The sequence below is a fragment of the Pristiophorus japonicus genome, chromosome 13 (assembly GCF_044704955.1).
Source record: "Pristiophorus japonicus isolate sPriJap1 chromosome 13, sPriJap1.hap1, whole genome shotgun sequence".
Lineage (NCBI taxonomy): Eukaryota > Metazoa > Chordata > Chondrichthyes > Pristiophoridae > Pristiophorus > Pristiophorus japonicus.
The window spans coordinates 192836948-192850048 of NC_091989.1; the positions used below are offsets into that span (position 1 = coordinate 192836948).

Genomic DNA, 13101 nt, shown 5'->3' on the forward strand with positions numbered 1-13101 from the left:
TGAAGAACCATCACCATAAATGGTTAGAGTGGTTACCAGGAAGAGTAATGAAGATATGTGGTCCTCGCACATCTTTGGTCAAGATATTTGATCGTGGACAGGTTAGGTTTGGACACATTGATCATATTTTACCTACAGATATGAAAGGAATTGAAAGTTGGAATGATTCGATTATTTCTGACTCATCATATAGTTTTGATACAAGTAAAATACCAGTCGCAAATCCTACATCAGATGTACTGGAAATAAGCCCAAGAGAAAGTCAGAATTTAAGTCTGAGTTTGAATCAGGCAGACAAACAGTCTGAAGTTGTAAAGAGTCCAAATGTAGATCAAGGGCATCCCTTGGAGAAAAACTCCCCTCAAGCTCAGCCTAGGATGAGTCTAAGTTCTACACCATGTTTGAAAAGTTCTGTCCAAGAGCGAAGGCATCCTCTTCGAAACAGAAAATAAGTGGTTACGTTTGATTTGTAAATTTGGCAAAATAAGTCAATTTCTTTTGTTGTGTATAACCATGCAAGTTATGTATGAAGATTATTTTGTTATGATTACTTCTTCATTAAGGAGGGAAATAAACTGCTCCACCTAGTGGACCATTGTGGTAATGCAACTGCTGATGTAAATACAATAAAGGGTCATGTGACAAGGTCACATGATGACATGATGACAAGTAGAGCCATCTTGTGTCTGTGTGAGTTTATGATGTTGTACAGAATATATCACAGTGACAGTACTCTCACAGGGCTGTTAGCGAGGGAGTTCCAGGATTGTGACCCAGTGACGATGAAGGAATGGCTGATACATGTCCAAGTCAGGAGGGTGTGTGACTTGGAGGTGATGGTGTTTCCATGCGCCTGCTGCTCTAGTCTGATAGACAGATTTTTGAGGGAGAGAAGGGTTAAGGGGAGCGGGCAGGGAAGTGGAGCTGAGCCCAAGATCAGATCAGCCACAATCTTATTAAATGGCGGAGCAGGTTCAAGGGGCCAAATGGCCTACTTCTGCTCCTATTTCTTATGTTCTTGTACTTGTCCTTGCTGATTGTAGGGGTCCCGGGTTTGGGAGGTGCTGTCAAAGAAGCTTTGGCAAGTTGCTGCAGTGCATCTTGTAGATGGTACACACTGCAGCCACGGTGCGCCGGTGGTGGAGGGAGTGAGTGTTGAAGGTGGGGGATGGGGGGCCGATCAAGCGGCTGCTTTGTCCTGGATGGTGTCGAGCTTCTTGAGTGTTGTTGGAGCTGCTCTCATCCAGGCAAGTGGAGAGTGTTCCAACACACTCCTGACTTGTGCCTTGTAGATGGTGGAAAGGCTTTGGGGAGTCAGGAGGTGAGACACTCACCGCAGAATACCCAGCCTCTGACCCGCTCTTGTAGCCACAGTATTTATGTGGCTGGTCCAGTTAAGTTTCTGGTCAATGGTGACCCCCAGGATGTTGATGGTGGGGGATTCAGCGATGGTAATGCCATTGAATGTCAAGGGGCGGTGGTTAGACTCTCGCTTGTTGGAGATGGTCATTGCCTGACACTTGTGTGGTGGCACATTAACCCCACATTACAACACAAAGCCTCGCTTTCTGCCTAATGCCATTACTCTGATAAAACTTCAGCTTCCAACAACTCGATTCGGCCTTTCAACGTTTGGATTTTCCCTTCATTTGAAACGATGCTTTTTATTCCCTGGGCAGATGGGACCTGCTCCTGACAGGCGGAATTCTCACTGACCCAGCTCCCAAAGCAGTTGCGAGACCTGACTCGGGAATTGTTACTGGGCTAAGGGAGGTAAATAAATATGGGAATGATGGGAAGTTGATCCTCCGTGGGGAAAGGGATTCAGGAATGCTGGAAAATCAGCTGCTGTGGCGCAAAGTTGTGGGGAGCAAATTGCAGCAAGCACAAAGACAGGGGGCTTATTGGTCACTTTATTCATTCGTTCTCGGGATGTGGGTGTCGCTGGCAGGTCCGGCATTTATTGCCCATTCCCTATTGGGGCACCTTCTTCAACCGCTGTTGTCTTACTGTCTTCAGAGAGTCAACCACGTTGGTGTGGGACTGGAGTCACATATAATAGGCCCAGTCCGGGTACGGACTCCAGACCCACAGCGATGTGGTTGACTATTACTTGCCCTGAGACGGCCCGGCGAGACACTTTGTACCAAACCGCTGCCACAAAGTCAGCACTGTGGGAGCATCTTCACCACACGGACTGCAGCGGTTCAAGGAGGGGGCTCACCACCAATTAGGGCAATTAGGGATGGGCAATAAATGCCGGCCTTGCCAGCGACGCCAAAAAATAAAATAAAAAAGTTTACAACAAACAGACAGCTTCACGGTCACTTTTACCAACACCAGCTTTTTATTTCACAGATTTTTAAACAAAGTCTCAAAGGTGCCAAGGTTGGGGATTTGAACTGACGATCTAACGGATCACTGGTCCAGTGATTTAACCCCTTCACTACCGGACTCCCAATGCTGAATCATGGGGAGCAAACGGCACCTCCCGCAGCAAGCACAGAGACACGGGGGCATTGCTGGAACTTGCCCAGCCGATTGTCTAGACCGATGTCTCATAGGGGTCCGCCTTTCGCACAATCAGGGGTCCGAAACACCACAGTGACATCCAGAGGAAGCACAATTGGGGAAAAACAGGAATAGGGGGGGTGCCGAGAGAGCCAGAAAATGAGGGTGTCAGAATGAATGGCAGCCCTGGGATTGTGAGGTGGGGGAGAGACTGTTAAAGCGGAGGGCTTCTCACAGCTGATTGTTGGAGGTTAGAGTTCGATCCGTTGCTGTTCATCATCTGTCGCCTGCTGCTCGCTCTCCTTCCCCACCTTTTGCTGCAGGGTCTCGGTGAAGAATTTCACCCTGTGTTCCTTCAGCTTCCTCCCCACCTCCGGCACCAGGTTCAGCTGCATGTAGCTCTCGTTGTGGTCATAAACCGGCCACAATATCAGCCCTTCTCCGTTAGGGTCCCTGCAAGTGAGGCAAATTCAGGCGTTAGGGATACAAGGAACGGCCCCCATCGGCCCCTGGGTCGCTGAACCCTTCCCCCACTCCCATCCACCTTTTTCCCCCATTCCCCTCTCCCATACCTCCCCCACTCATACCCCCATCAACCGCAACAACCCCCACATTTCCCCCCCCGCAACCTCTCCCATCGTCCCCCTCCCATACCCCCCTCCCCCCTCCCATACCCCCCATCCCCCTCCCATACCCCCCCATCCGCACTCCCCCATTCCCCCCACCCCCTCCCATACCACCATCCCCCGCTCCCCCCCCATCCCCGCTCCCCCATCCCCCCCACCCCCTCCAATACCATCATCCCCCGTTCCCCCATCCCCGCTCCCCTTTCCCCCCCCCCCACCCCCTCCCATACCACCATCCCCCGCTCCCCCCCATCCCCGCTCCCCCATCCCCCCCCACCCCCTCCCATACCCACCATCCCCCGCTCTGCCCCATCCCCCGCTCTGCCCCCATCCTCTCCCATACTTCCCCATATCCCCCAAACCCTCTCTCCCCCCAATCCCCCGTTCCTCCCATCCCCCTCTCCCCCCCATCTCCCTCTCTCCCCATCCCCCGTTCCCCCCTCCCTTGCTCCCCCGCTCCCCCCCCCCCCCATCCCCTGCCCTTCCAGAGGAAAGAGCCCCAAGCCCGTTGAGCCCTCCCTGATAATTGAGATAGGAACACCTCACTTACCCTTCTTAGCAAAATTAGCCCAGTAAGCCATCATTGTCCTGCTCAGAACCAACTCCTCCTCAGTGACATTTGCTGCAGGAAAAATCAGATCATTATTAGGAGATTAAAATCAGAAAATTGCGGATTCTCCCAGTTCTGACGAAAGGTCATCGACCTGAAACACTAACTCTGTTTCTCGCTCCACAGATGCTGCCTGACCCGATGACTATTTCCAGCATTTTCTGTTTATGTTTCAGATTTCCAGCATCCGCAGTATTTTGCTGTTTGTACACGGAGGAGAAGAAGGAGACACGGGTAGGAGAGGGTTAATCTGTATTGTTTGTCGAGCAGCAGAGCTTGTACAGCAGGGAATCTCCTGCATTTTCTCTCACTGTTGAAATAAAGTGGGCCCTCACCAAAGGCAGGAAACATGTTTATCATAGGAATGGGAGGAGGCCATTCAGCCCCGCGCCTCGAACCTGTTCCGCCATTCAATGAGATCATGACTGATCTGTCGGCAATTATAAAGGGAAGACATAGTTGGCTAAAGTAGACTGGGAAAATTGATTAAATGCTAAGATGGTAGATAAGCAGTGGCAGACATTTAAGGAGATATTTCATAACTCTCAGCAAAGATTTATTCCAGTGAGAAAGTCTCTACGAGAAGGATGAACCATCCATGGCTAACTAAGGAAGTAAAGGATCGTATCAAATTGAAAACAAAAGCATATAATGTTGTGAAAATTAGTGGTAGACCAGAGGATTGGGAAATTTTTAGAAACCAGCAAAGGATGACTAAAAAGATAATAAAGAGAGAGACGATAGATTATAAGAGCAAACTAGCAAGAAATACAGGTATGTAAAAAGGAAGAGAGAGGCTAAAGTAAATGTTGGTCCCTTTGAGGATGAGAATTAATAATGGGGAACAGGGAAATGGCAGAGACGTTGAACAAATATTTTGTCTTCACAGAAGGAGACACTAAAGGCATCCCAATAATAGATAATCAAGCGGAAGGAGGAACTTAAAACAATCACTATCCCTAGAGAAAAAGTACTAGGAAAACTAATGGGACTACTGGTGGACAAGTCCCTCGGACCTGATGGCCTGCATCCTAGGGTCTTAAATAAAGTGGCTGCAGAGATAGTGGATGCATTGGTTGTAATGTACCAAAATTCCTTGGATTCTGGAGATGTCCCAGCAGATTGGAAAACCGCAAATGTAACGCCCCTATTCAGGAAGAGAGGAAGACAGAAAGCAGGAAACTATAGACCAGTTAGCCCAACATCTGTCACTGGGAAAATGCTGGAGTCCATCATTAAGGAAGAAGTAGCAGGACATTTAGAAAATCATAATACAATCAATGCAGAGTCAGCATGGTTTTATGAAAGTGAAATAATGTTTGACAAATTTGTTAGAGTTCTTTGAGGATGTAATGAGTAGGGTGGATAAAGGGGAACCAGTAGATGTGGTGTATTTGTATTTGCAGCAAAATTGTAGAAAAATGTACAACCCACAATCCCCTGACTCCGAGGCGAGAGTGCGATCACTGAGCCATAGCTGAAAGGTGACTGATGCTCTCTGTCCATCCTCACCCTTATTGCTTTCAACTCCCACCCTGACTGCATTTTATCCAGCGGCTGTGTGGAGTTCATCGAGATGTGACTAAATTAAACCCCACCGCTTCTCGGGCACTTTTTCTCACCTAACAAAACAAGGTCACCAGACCAGAAGGCAGCACCAAGCACGAATCCAAGCTCATCACCGTGGTCAGACTTTACAAACTCCGGGCGGCTGGTTCCATGAATACTCGGCCTGTGCTGAAACTCATACAGGAAGACAGAGTTCCCCACATCTGAGGAGAGCAGGCGGAGAGATTAAATCACTCAAATGATCTGGCGCGATCGAGATTGTTCTTCTTGGAGCAGAGAAGGTTAAGGGGAGATTTAATAGGGGTGTTCAAAATGAGGAAACGATTTGATAGAGTAAATAAAGAGACACTTGCAGGAGGGTCGGTAACCAGAGGAGACAGATTTAAGGTAATTGGAAAAAGAACGGGAGGGAAGTGGGATGAGGAGAATGTTTTTACTCAGCGAGTTGTTGTGATCGGGAACGCGCTGCCTGAAAGGGCGGTGGGAGCACATTCAATAGTAACTTTCAAACTGGGAATTGGATAAATAGTTGAAAAGAGCCGTGGGGAAAGAGCAGGGGAGTGGGACTGATTGGATCGCTCTGTCACAGAGCTGGTACAGGCTCAATGGGCCCAATGGCCTCTTTCTGTGCTGTGTGATTTTATGTGTACCAGCGGCCCTTTCAGACCTGGGCCAATTGATCATTCTTCTTGTGCACACGGAATAGTGAGCGCTTGCAGGCTGTTCGACAACAGAGTGCATCACAGCCGAGCCCCAACCTGTGCTCACTGGATTTCCAGCATGCATCACTGGGCAGTGATCAGGAGCAGGAACCCTGGCTGATTTCCCCTCTTGCTAATCCAGGGGTCACTGGGCAGTGATCAGGAGCAGGAACCCAGACTGATATCCCCTCTCTCTCTAACCCAGGGGTCACTAGGCAGTGATCAGGAGCAGGAACCCAGACTGATTTCCCCTCTCGCTAACCCAGGGGTCACTGGGCAGTGATCAGGAGCAGGAACCCTGGCTGATTTTCCCTCTCTCTAACCCAGGGGTCACTGGGCAGTGATCAGGAGCAGGAACCCTGGCTGATTTCCCCTCTCTCTAACCCAGGGGTCACTGGACAGTGATCAGGAACCCTGGCTTTTTCCCTTCTCTAACCCAGGAGTCACTGGGTCACTGGGAGACTCCCAGTTGCCAATGCAGTTCCCAATTTCCCAGTGGAGGGAGACTTTAGCATCGGGACGGGTCTCATCGAGCTAGAGAGAGGCCACCCCAACTGAACAACGGGTTTGGTCTGCGTCTGGGAGACGGCTGAAGTGATTGAGTAGCGGACCAGAAGAGGACAGCGTCTCATGCAGCGGTTCAGGATGAAGGACCATCATTCCCCAGGGCAATTTGCCAGCCACGCCCACATCCCATGACGGAATAAGAAAGTCTGGAGGAAGGCTTTAGGGAATAGAAAATGGGGAACGATTGGGAGTGAGAAGGAGAATTTTCCCCTGGATTTTGCACCTCTGTGGAATCTAGCTGCTCGGACAGTGGGCACCAACATAAATACATCGCCCATCAGCTCCAGCTGCCGGTCTCTGATCTCGATCTTGTCCTGCGTGTCTCCCATATATTCATCAAAGGCCTGCTGGAGGTGGCCCTCTTCGTTAAGCTGCACTCACAGAATTGAACAAATGGAGCCAGAGTTAGTGTAACACAGACTGGGGCAATGGGGAAAACTTTACTCCATTGCCGTCACTCAACTGAGCTTTGAAGTGGGGCAACAGGTAACCAGTCCCCGTTTGGATAGATCTCCATCCCACCTACTCCCCCTCTCAGTATACCCTGCAATCCCATCGCCCTCCAGTGAAGCTTTCAGCTGCCTCTTGCCCCACGGACACGGCCTGCTCAAATATCCTTCCCTGTATAGCGACTGCACAACTCTTTCTGTCTGGGTCTGAAACTTCCTCCTGATATCTCCTCTTACTCCAAATGTCCAGCCTTTAACTCCAGCCCCAGGGGATTGAACTTTCCATCAAATGATTTGGACAATTTTTTTGCTAATTAGGTCATCACATATCCTCTTTTCCAAACAGATGAGATAGTTTTGTAAACCTGTTATTCAAAGCACTGGTAATCCAACATCCAGCAAATCTCCTGCCGTAGGCAGAACAGGACATTTATTCATGTTGGGTTTAGGAACCACTCGTGCCCCCTGCCAATGAGACAAGATCATTACAGGTATAGAGCCCATCTGGCCCACACATTCATCTGTCTGTACAAGCTCCCTCCGCCCATCACACCATCTGACTACGTCCACAGTTCCTGCCTCCACACGTCTAGCCCGGGACATGAAGCCTCGTTAAATGAAGTAGTGTCTCCAGAGGTCAGTCCTGAACTTGTCCTTTTACCAGTACGTCAAGGGCAGGACGGTTTGTTCAAAATAGTTTACACTCCCTGTCACCAACACAACCCATCGCAGTAACAGCCGTCCCAACACCGACCCTCCGAAATTAACCATCCCGATATTAACCGTCCCCACGCCAACCGTCCCCGCGCCGACCATCACCACGCCGACCAGCCCAATGCCGTCCGTCCCGATATTGGTTAGCAAGAGTTTGTTTCACACACTAAGGGTGAGGTTGGGGAGGACCTCACCAATTTTATGGTTTTGAAGGCAGACATTGAGGTTTCGCGGTCCATTCCTTCCTCCCAGCCAGGCGGGTTCAACATCTGTTGAAAGAACACAACGGTGAAGGTCAAAGGTTAGTGTGTGCATTGCCAGTTTGCCTGAATTCAGTTGGCCTCAAACTTCAACAGCAGGGCAGAGACCACCGTGACTGGGGCACTGGCTGACCCTGGGGGCCAAGGTGGCAGCCTCAGCCCCTGGCCCGACTCTTTTTAACGGAGTGTGTATCGGCACCACTGAGTCAGCCAATGAGCTGCACCGGATCAGCCAATGAGATGCACCGGATCAGCCAATGAGATGCACCGGATCAGCCTTCTGGGGCAGAGAATTCTTCTGAGTGAAGAAATTCCTTTTCATCTCTGTCTTAAATGGCCGAGCCCTTATCCTGAGACTGTGCCTCCTAGTTCTAGACCAGCCAGGGGAAACAAGCTCTCAGCATCTACCCTGTTAAATAAATCTCACCTTTGCCAACATCCATCCACATTCATGATTGTTGACTCCCAACCGAGTTGATCTCTCCTGCCTCAATCAGCTGTTCAGGATCTCTGGCCAAGAAGAAACCATCCACCACTGGGCTGAAGAACACCTCATTGGAAAAGAAAAAAAATGGGAAAAAGTTTAACTGGATGCACCGCTGCCGATACATTGGCTGTAAAAGTGTGAAAACACACGATGGACCCCCCCATAAGGTCTGCATGAGAGACTTGGATATATTACATTTGATCCCCTCATCCAAATCATTGATATAGATTGTGAATAGCTCGGACCCAATCACTGATCCTTGCGGTGCCCCACTAGTTACAGTCTGCCAACACGAAAATTACCCGTTTATTCCTACTCTCTGTCTGTTAACTAATCCTCAATCCATCCTAGTATATTAAAATAGAAACATAGAAAATAGGTGCAGGAGTTAGGCCATTCGGTCCTTCGGGCCTGCACCACCATTCAATATGATCATGGCTGATTATTCCCTCAGTACCCCTTTCCTGCTTTCGCTCCATACCCCTTGATCCCTTTAGCCGTAAGGGCCGCATCTAACTCCCTCTTGAATATATCTAATGAACTGGCCTCAACAACTCTCTGCGGCAGGGAATTCCACAGGTTAACAACTCTCTGAGTGAAGAAGTTTCTCCTCATCTCAGTCCTAAATGGCTTACCCCTTATCCTTAGACTGTGTCCCCTGGTTCTGGACTTCCCCAACATCGGGAACATTCTTCCTGCATCTAACCTGTCCAGTCCCGTCAGAATTTTATATGTTTCTATGAGAACCCCTCTCATCCTTCTAAACTCTCGTGAATACAGGCCCAGTCGATCCAGTCTCTCCTCATATGTCAGTCCTGCCATCCCAGGAATCAGTCTGGTGAACCTTCACAGCACTCCCTCAATAGCAAGAACGTCCTTCCTCAGATTAGGAGACCAAAACTGAACACAATATTCCAGGTGAGGCCTCACCAAGGCCCTGTACAACTGCAGTAAGACATCCCTGCTCCTATATTTAAAACCCATAGCTATGAAGGCCAACATACCATTTGCCTGCTGTACCTGCATGCCAACTTTCAATGACTGATGTACCATGACACCCAGGTCTCGTTGCACCTCCCCTTTTCCTAATCTGCCGCCATTCAGATAATATTCTGCCTTCGTGTTTTTGCTACCACAGTCGATAAGCTCACATTTATCCACATTATACTGCATCTGCCATGTATTTGCCCACTCACCTAACCTGTCCAAGTCACCCTGCAGCCTCCTAGCGTCCCCCTCACAGCTCACACCGCCACCCAGTTTAGTGTCATCTGCAAACTTGGAGATATTACACTCAATTCCTTCATCCAAATCATTGATGTATATTGTAAATAGCTGGGGTCCCAGCACTGAGCCCTGTGACACCCCACTAGTCACTGCCTGCCATTCTGAGAAGGACCCATTTATCCCGACTCTCTGCTTCCTGTCTGCCAACCAGTTCTCTATCCACGTCACTACATTGCCCCCAATACCATGTGCTTTAATTTTGCACACCAATCTCTGTGTGGGACCTTGTCAAAAGCCTTTTGAAAGTCCAAATACACCACATCTGTTGTGTTCCTAACACAGATGAGACTGCACACAGGGAGGTTAAAGTAACAGTGACCTCAGTCTTTATTAAGACACTCCAAAGTGAGTAACAGGCTTTAGGGGCCGGCTTATATACAGTGCTCCCAAGGGATGCTGGGATCCCTTGTGACTTCAGGAGATACGCTTCCTGGTGGCGGAACATGGGAGTGCATGCTTTACAGATACACAACATCACTCCCCCCCCAAAGTCAAAGTGAAAACTATTTACAAGGTGAGGTGGTCGGGAGCCTTTCTTTCCCTGGTGGACCGCCTCGGTACAAATGTCTGCTCTGGTGTGTTGGCTGTGCCCTCGCTGGGCTGGTGTGTTGTTGGCCCTGCAGGGCTGCTGGGTGAGCCTGGCCTTGCTGGGCTGTTGGGCGTGATGGGTTCGATTTCCTGGTCCGGGGTGGTGTCGTTGATCCTTTGGGTGTGTGTTGTGGGCTCGAAAAAGGTGGTGTCTGCTGTGGAAATGTATTTTTATCTAAGCTGATACCATACGGTATTTGTGTGCCCTTTGCAATATATATATATCAAAATGGAGTCTTGGTCCTTCCAGAACTTTCTGCATAAAATCAGTCAGCTTGCATAAACAGCTAAACCTGGTTTGAGATGGCTGATGGCCATCAGACAGCTAGGAGACAAGTCATGCTGAGACAAGTATCCCCCCCCCCCACCCCCCCATGGTGCTCTCCTATTGTCTATACGACACCAGTTCCATGTCACCCCACCCTTTTCTTTGTACTCAAACCACCAGCCATTATCTCTTGTAGAGACCTCATCCTTTTGATGCAAGCAGATAAACTGACTAGGAAACTGAACAATCCTGACACAATGCAAGACAGGTAATAGCTCATTACCACACTCTCATGGAGTAATGGCCGGCTGGCCAACTAATAACCCTGACAAAAGAAAATATCTGGAAACCATGTCAGGACAAGGATGTAGTAATTAACTCTTTATCTGTATTCACTGACTGCGAGACAGAGCCAATACACAGGGAGAGGCCATAACTTGGGTTTGACTGTATAAATATCTCGTGAAACTGTACCATGTCGGAGGTGTTCACTTAGCCATTGACTGAGTGTGACCTTTCCCTTGCTAGCAAGTAAATTAAAGAAACTTCTGCCGGAGCTGAAGGTGTCGGAGTCATTTATTGGAGGTCGAGATTTTGACAGTTACTTCTTGGAGGTTCCACCGAGATTGCATACTCTCTGTCCTGTGAGTAAAACGGATACAGGCATAGTGCCTCTCCAGTGAAAGGCTTCAGTGGCCAAACAAGGTGAGCCTTTTGCTCACAAAAAGTTTCTTCACTGTTGAATCGCATATGTAATCTGTTGTCCACAGGGGAGGTACTGCAATCTACAAGACTCGACATTTAAAAGCTAAAGTTATGTTTTTTATAACCATTTCTTTCTCAGCTCACAAGCAGAAGAGAACGGGTTCTGAAAAAAATCTCGAAACAGCCCGGGGAAGGTTTCAGTAGGTAAGGTAGAAACAGCGCTAGTCGATCGAAAAAGGTTCCTGAAGGTTCTTATGTGATAAGATTAGGGAAAAAAAGCGCTAATCGATCGAAGGTTCTTCTGTGATAAGAGTTAATTGTTTTTAATTAGGAAAAGGTTCTTATGTGATAAGAGTAGGAAAAAAAAAAGAGAAGCGCAATCGATCAAAGGTTCTTATGTGATAAGAGTTAGGGTAATGGGACCATAAGTTTTATCAGTTTTATAAGTTTTATTAGGATAAGTTAAGGACTCGGTCTAGAAGAATGCCTTATAGACAGAGACCCAGGTAGAAGAGGTAAAAAGAAAGTGAATTGGTTGGCGTTTGGAGATTGGAAAAGGGAAGCTGAGGAACGACACGAGAAGAGCCTAAGAGTTAGCAAGCAGTGTACTAGAGGGAGAAAGCAGGGGGATGAACGAGTAGAGCAGGTGAATCGCCCTCGACATAGCAAACATCCATCTGTTATGGTTGCTAAAGAGACAAAGGCACACTCACCAAGTGCCCCTAAGGGTTGGGAAAAAGATGAGGATGAGGAATGGGACGATGATTGGACTCCCTACAGACATCGACCACCTCCGTATGTTCCACCCCCGGGGGGGCGCTCCAGGCCAACAAGGAGGAGACGATCCTCGGGCCGGAGCACAGGGAAATGGGGTAACACCCGCTCCCAACGATGCAGGTGCGGCTGCAGGAAAAATAGATCAGTCACAAGGGAATCAATACCATGACGGCCCTGTAGGTGGCACACGAAGTCTTACCCGTGGACCAGGGCCCAGTGCCCCGGAGCCATCATCATCTGCAGACCCAGTAAGTCTTACCCGTGGACCAGGGCCCAGTGCCCCGGAGCCATCATCATCTGCATACCCAGTAAGACTTACCCGTAGACCAGGGCCCAGTGCCCTGGAGCCATCATCATCTGCATACCCAGTAAGACTTACCCGTGGACCAGGGCCCGGTGCCCTGGAGCCATCATCATCTGCAGACCCAGTAAGTCTTACCCGTGGACCAGGGCCCGGTGCCCTGGAGCCATCATCATCTGCAGACCCAGTAAGACTTACCCGTGGACCAGGGCCCGGTGCCCTGGAGCCATCATCATCTGCAGACCCAGTAAGTCTTACCCGTGGACCAGGGCCCAGTGCCCCGGAGCCATCATCATCTGCAGACCCAGTAAGACTTTTTCCCAGTCCACTCTCTGGGGGGGCTCCGATCCCTATTTATCGACCATGGTCACCAAGTGAGTTAAGAATAATTGTGGAAGGATTGGCAGACCCTAAAACCAATATTGAAAAGGCCATAGACCAGTTAAAAGTGATCATCTTGTGCCACGAACCCAGTATATCAGATGGTCAAATCTTACTGAAAGCATGGTTAAAGGACACGAAATTTGCCGAACTTGAGATAAAATTCACAAATTTTAAAACCCATCGAGAGGCTCCAGATGCAGATCCCAGCACGAAGCCAGGAGAGGGGTTCTGGGGAAGATGTTGGGAAGCCTTACATTCGGTGTTCCCAAGGAAAACGAATTGGTCCAAAATGATGGA

At 49.0% G+C, this 13101-nt stretch overlaps 1 protein-coding gene across 1 annotated transcript in view; it reads right to left on the reverse strand.

The window, feature by feature from the left end:
• Positions 1 to 2658: 2658 nt before the first annotated feature.
• LOC139278373 (fatty acyl-CoA hydrolase precursor, medium chain-like) overlaps positions 2659 to 13101 on the reverse strand; it is a 39519-nt gene continuing 29076 nt past the window's right edge. The window contains 7 exon segments of the mRNA XM_070897048.1: positions 2659 to 2964; positions 3684 to 3759; positions 5370 to 5519; positions 6808 to 6955; positions 7942 to 8016; positions 8435 to 8477; positions 8479 to 8558. Coding sequence (XP_070753149.1) covers positions 2763 to 2964; positions 3684 to 3759; positions 5370 to 5519; positions 6808 to 6955; positions 7942 to 8016; positions 8435 to 8477; positions 8479 to 8558 — 774 coding nt within the window. The 3' untranslated portion in view covers positions 2659 to 2762.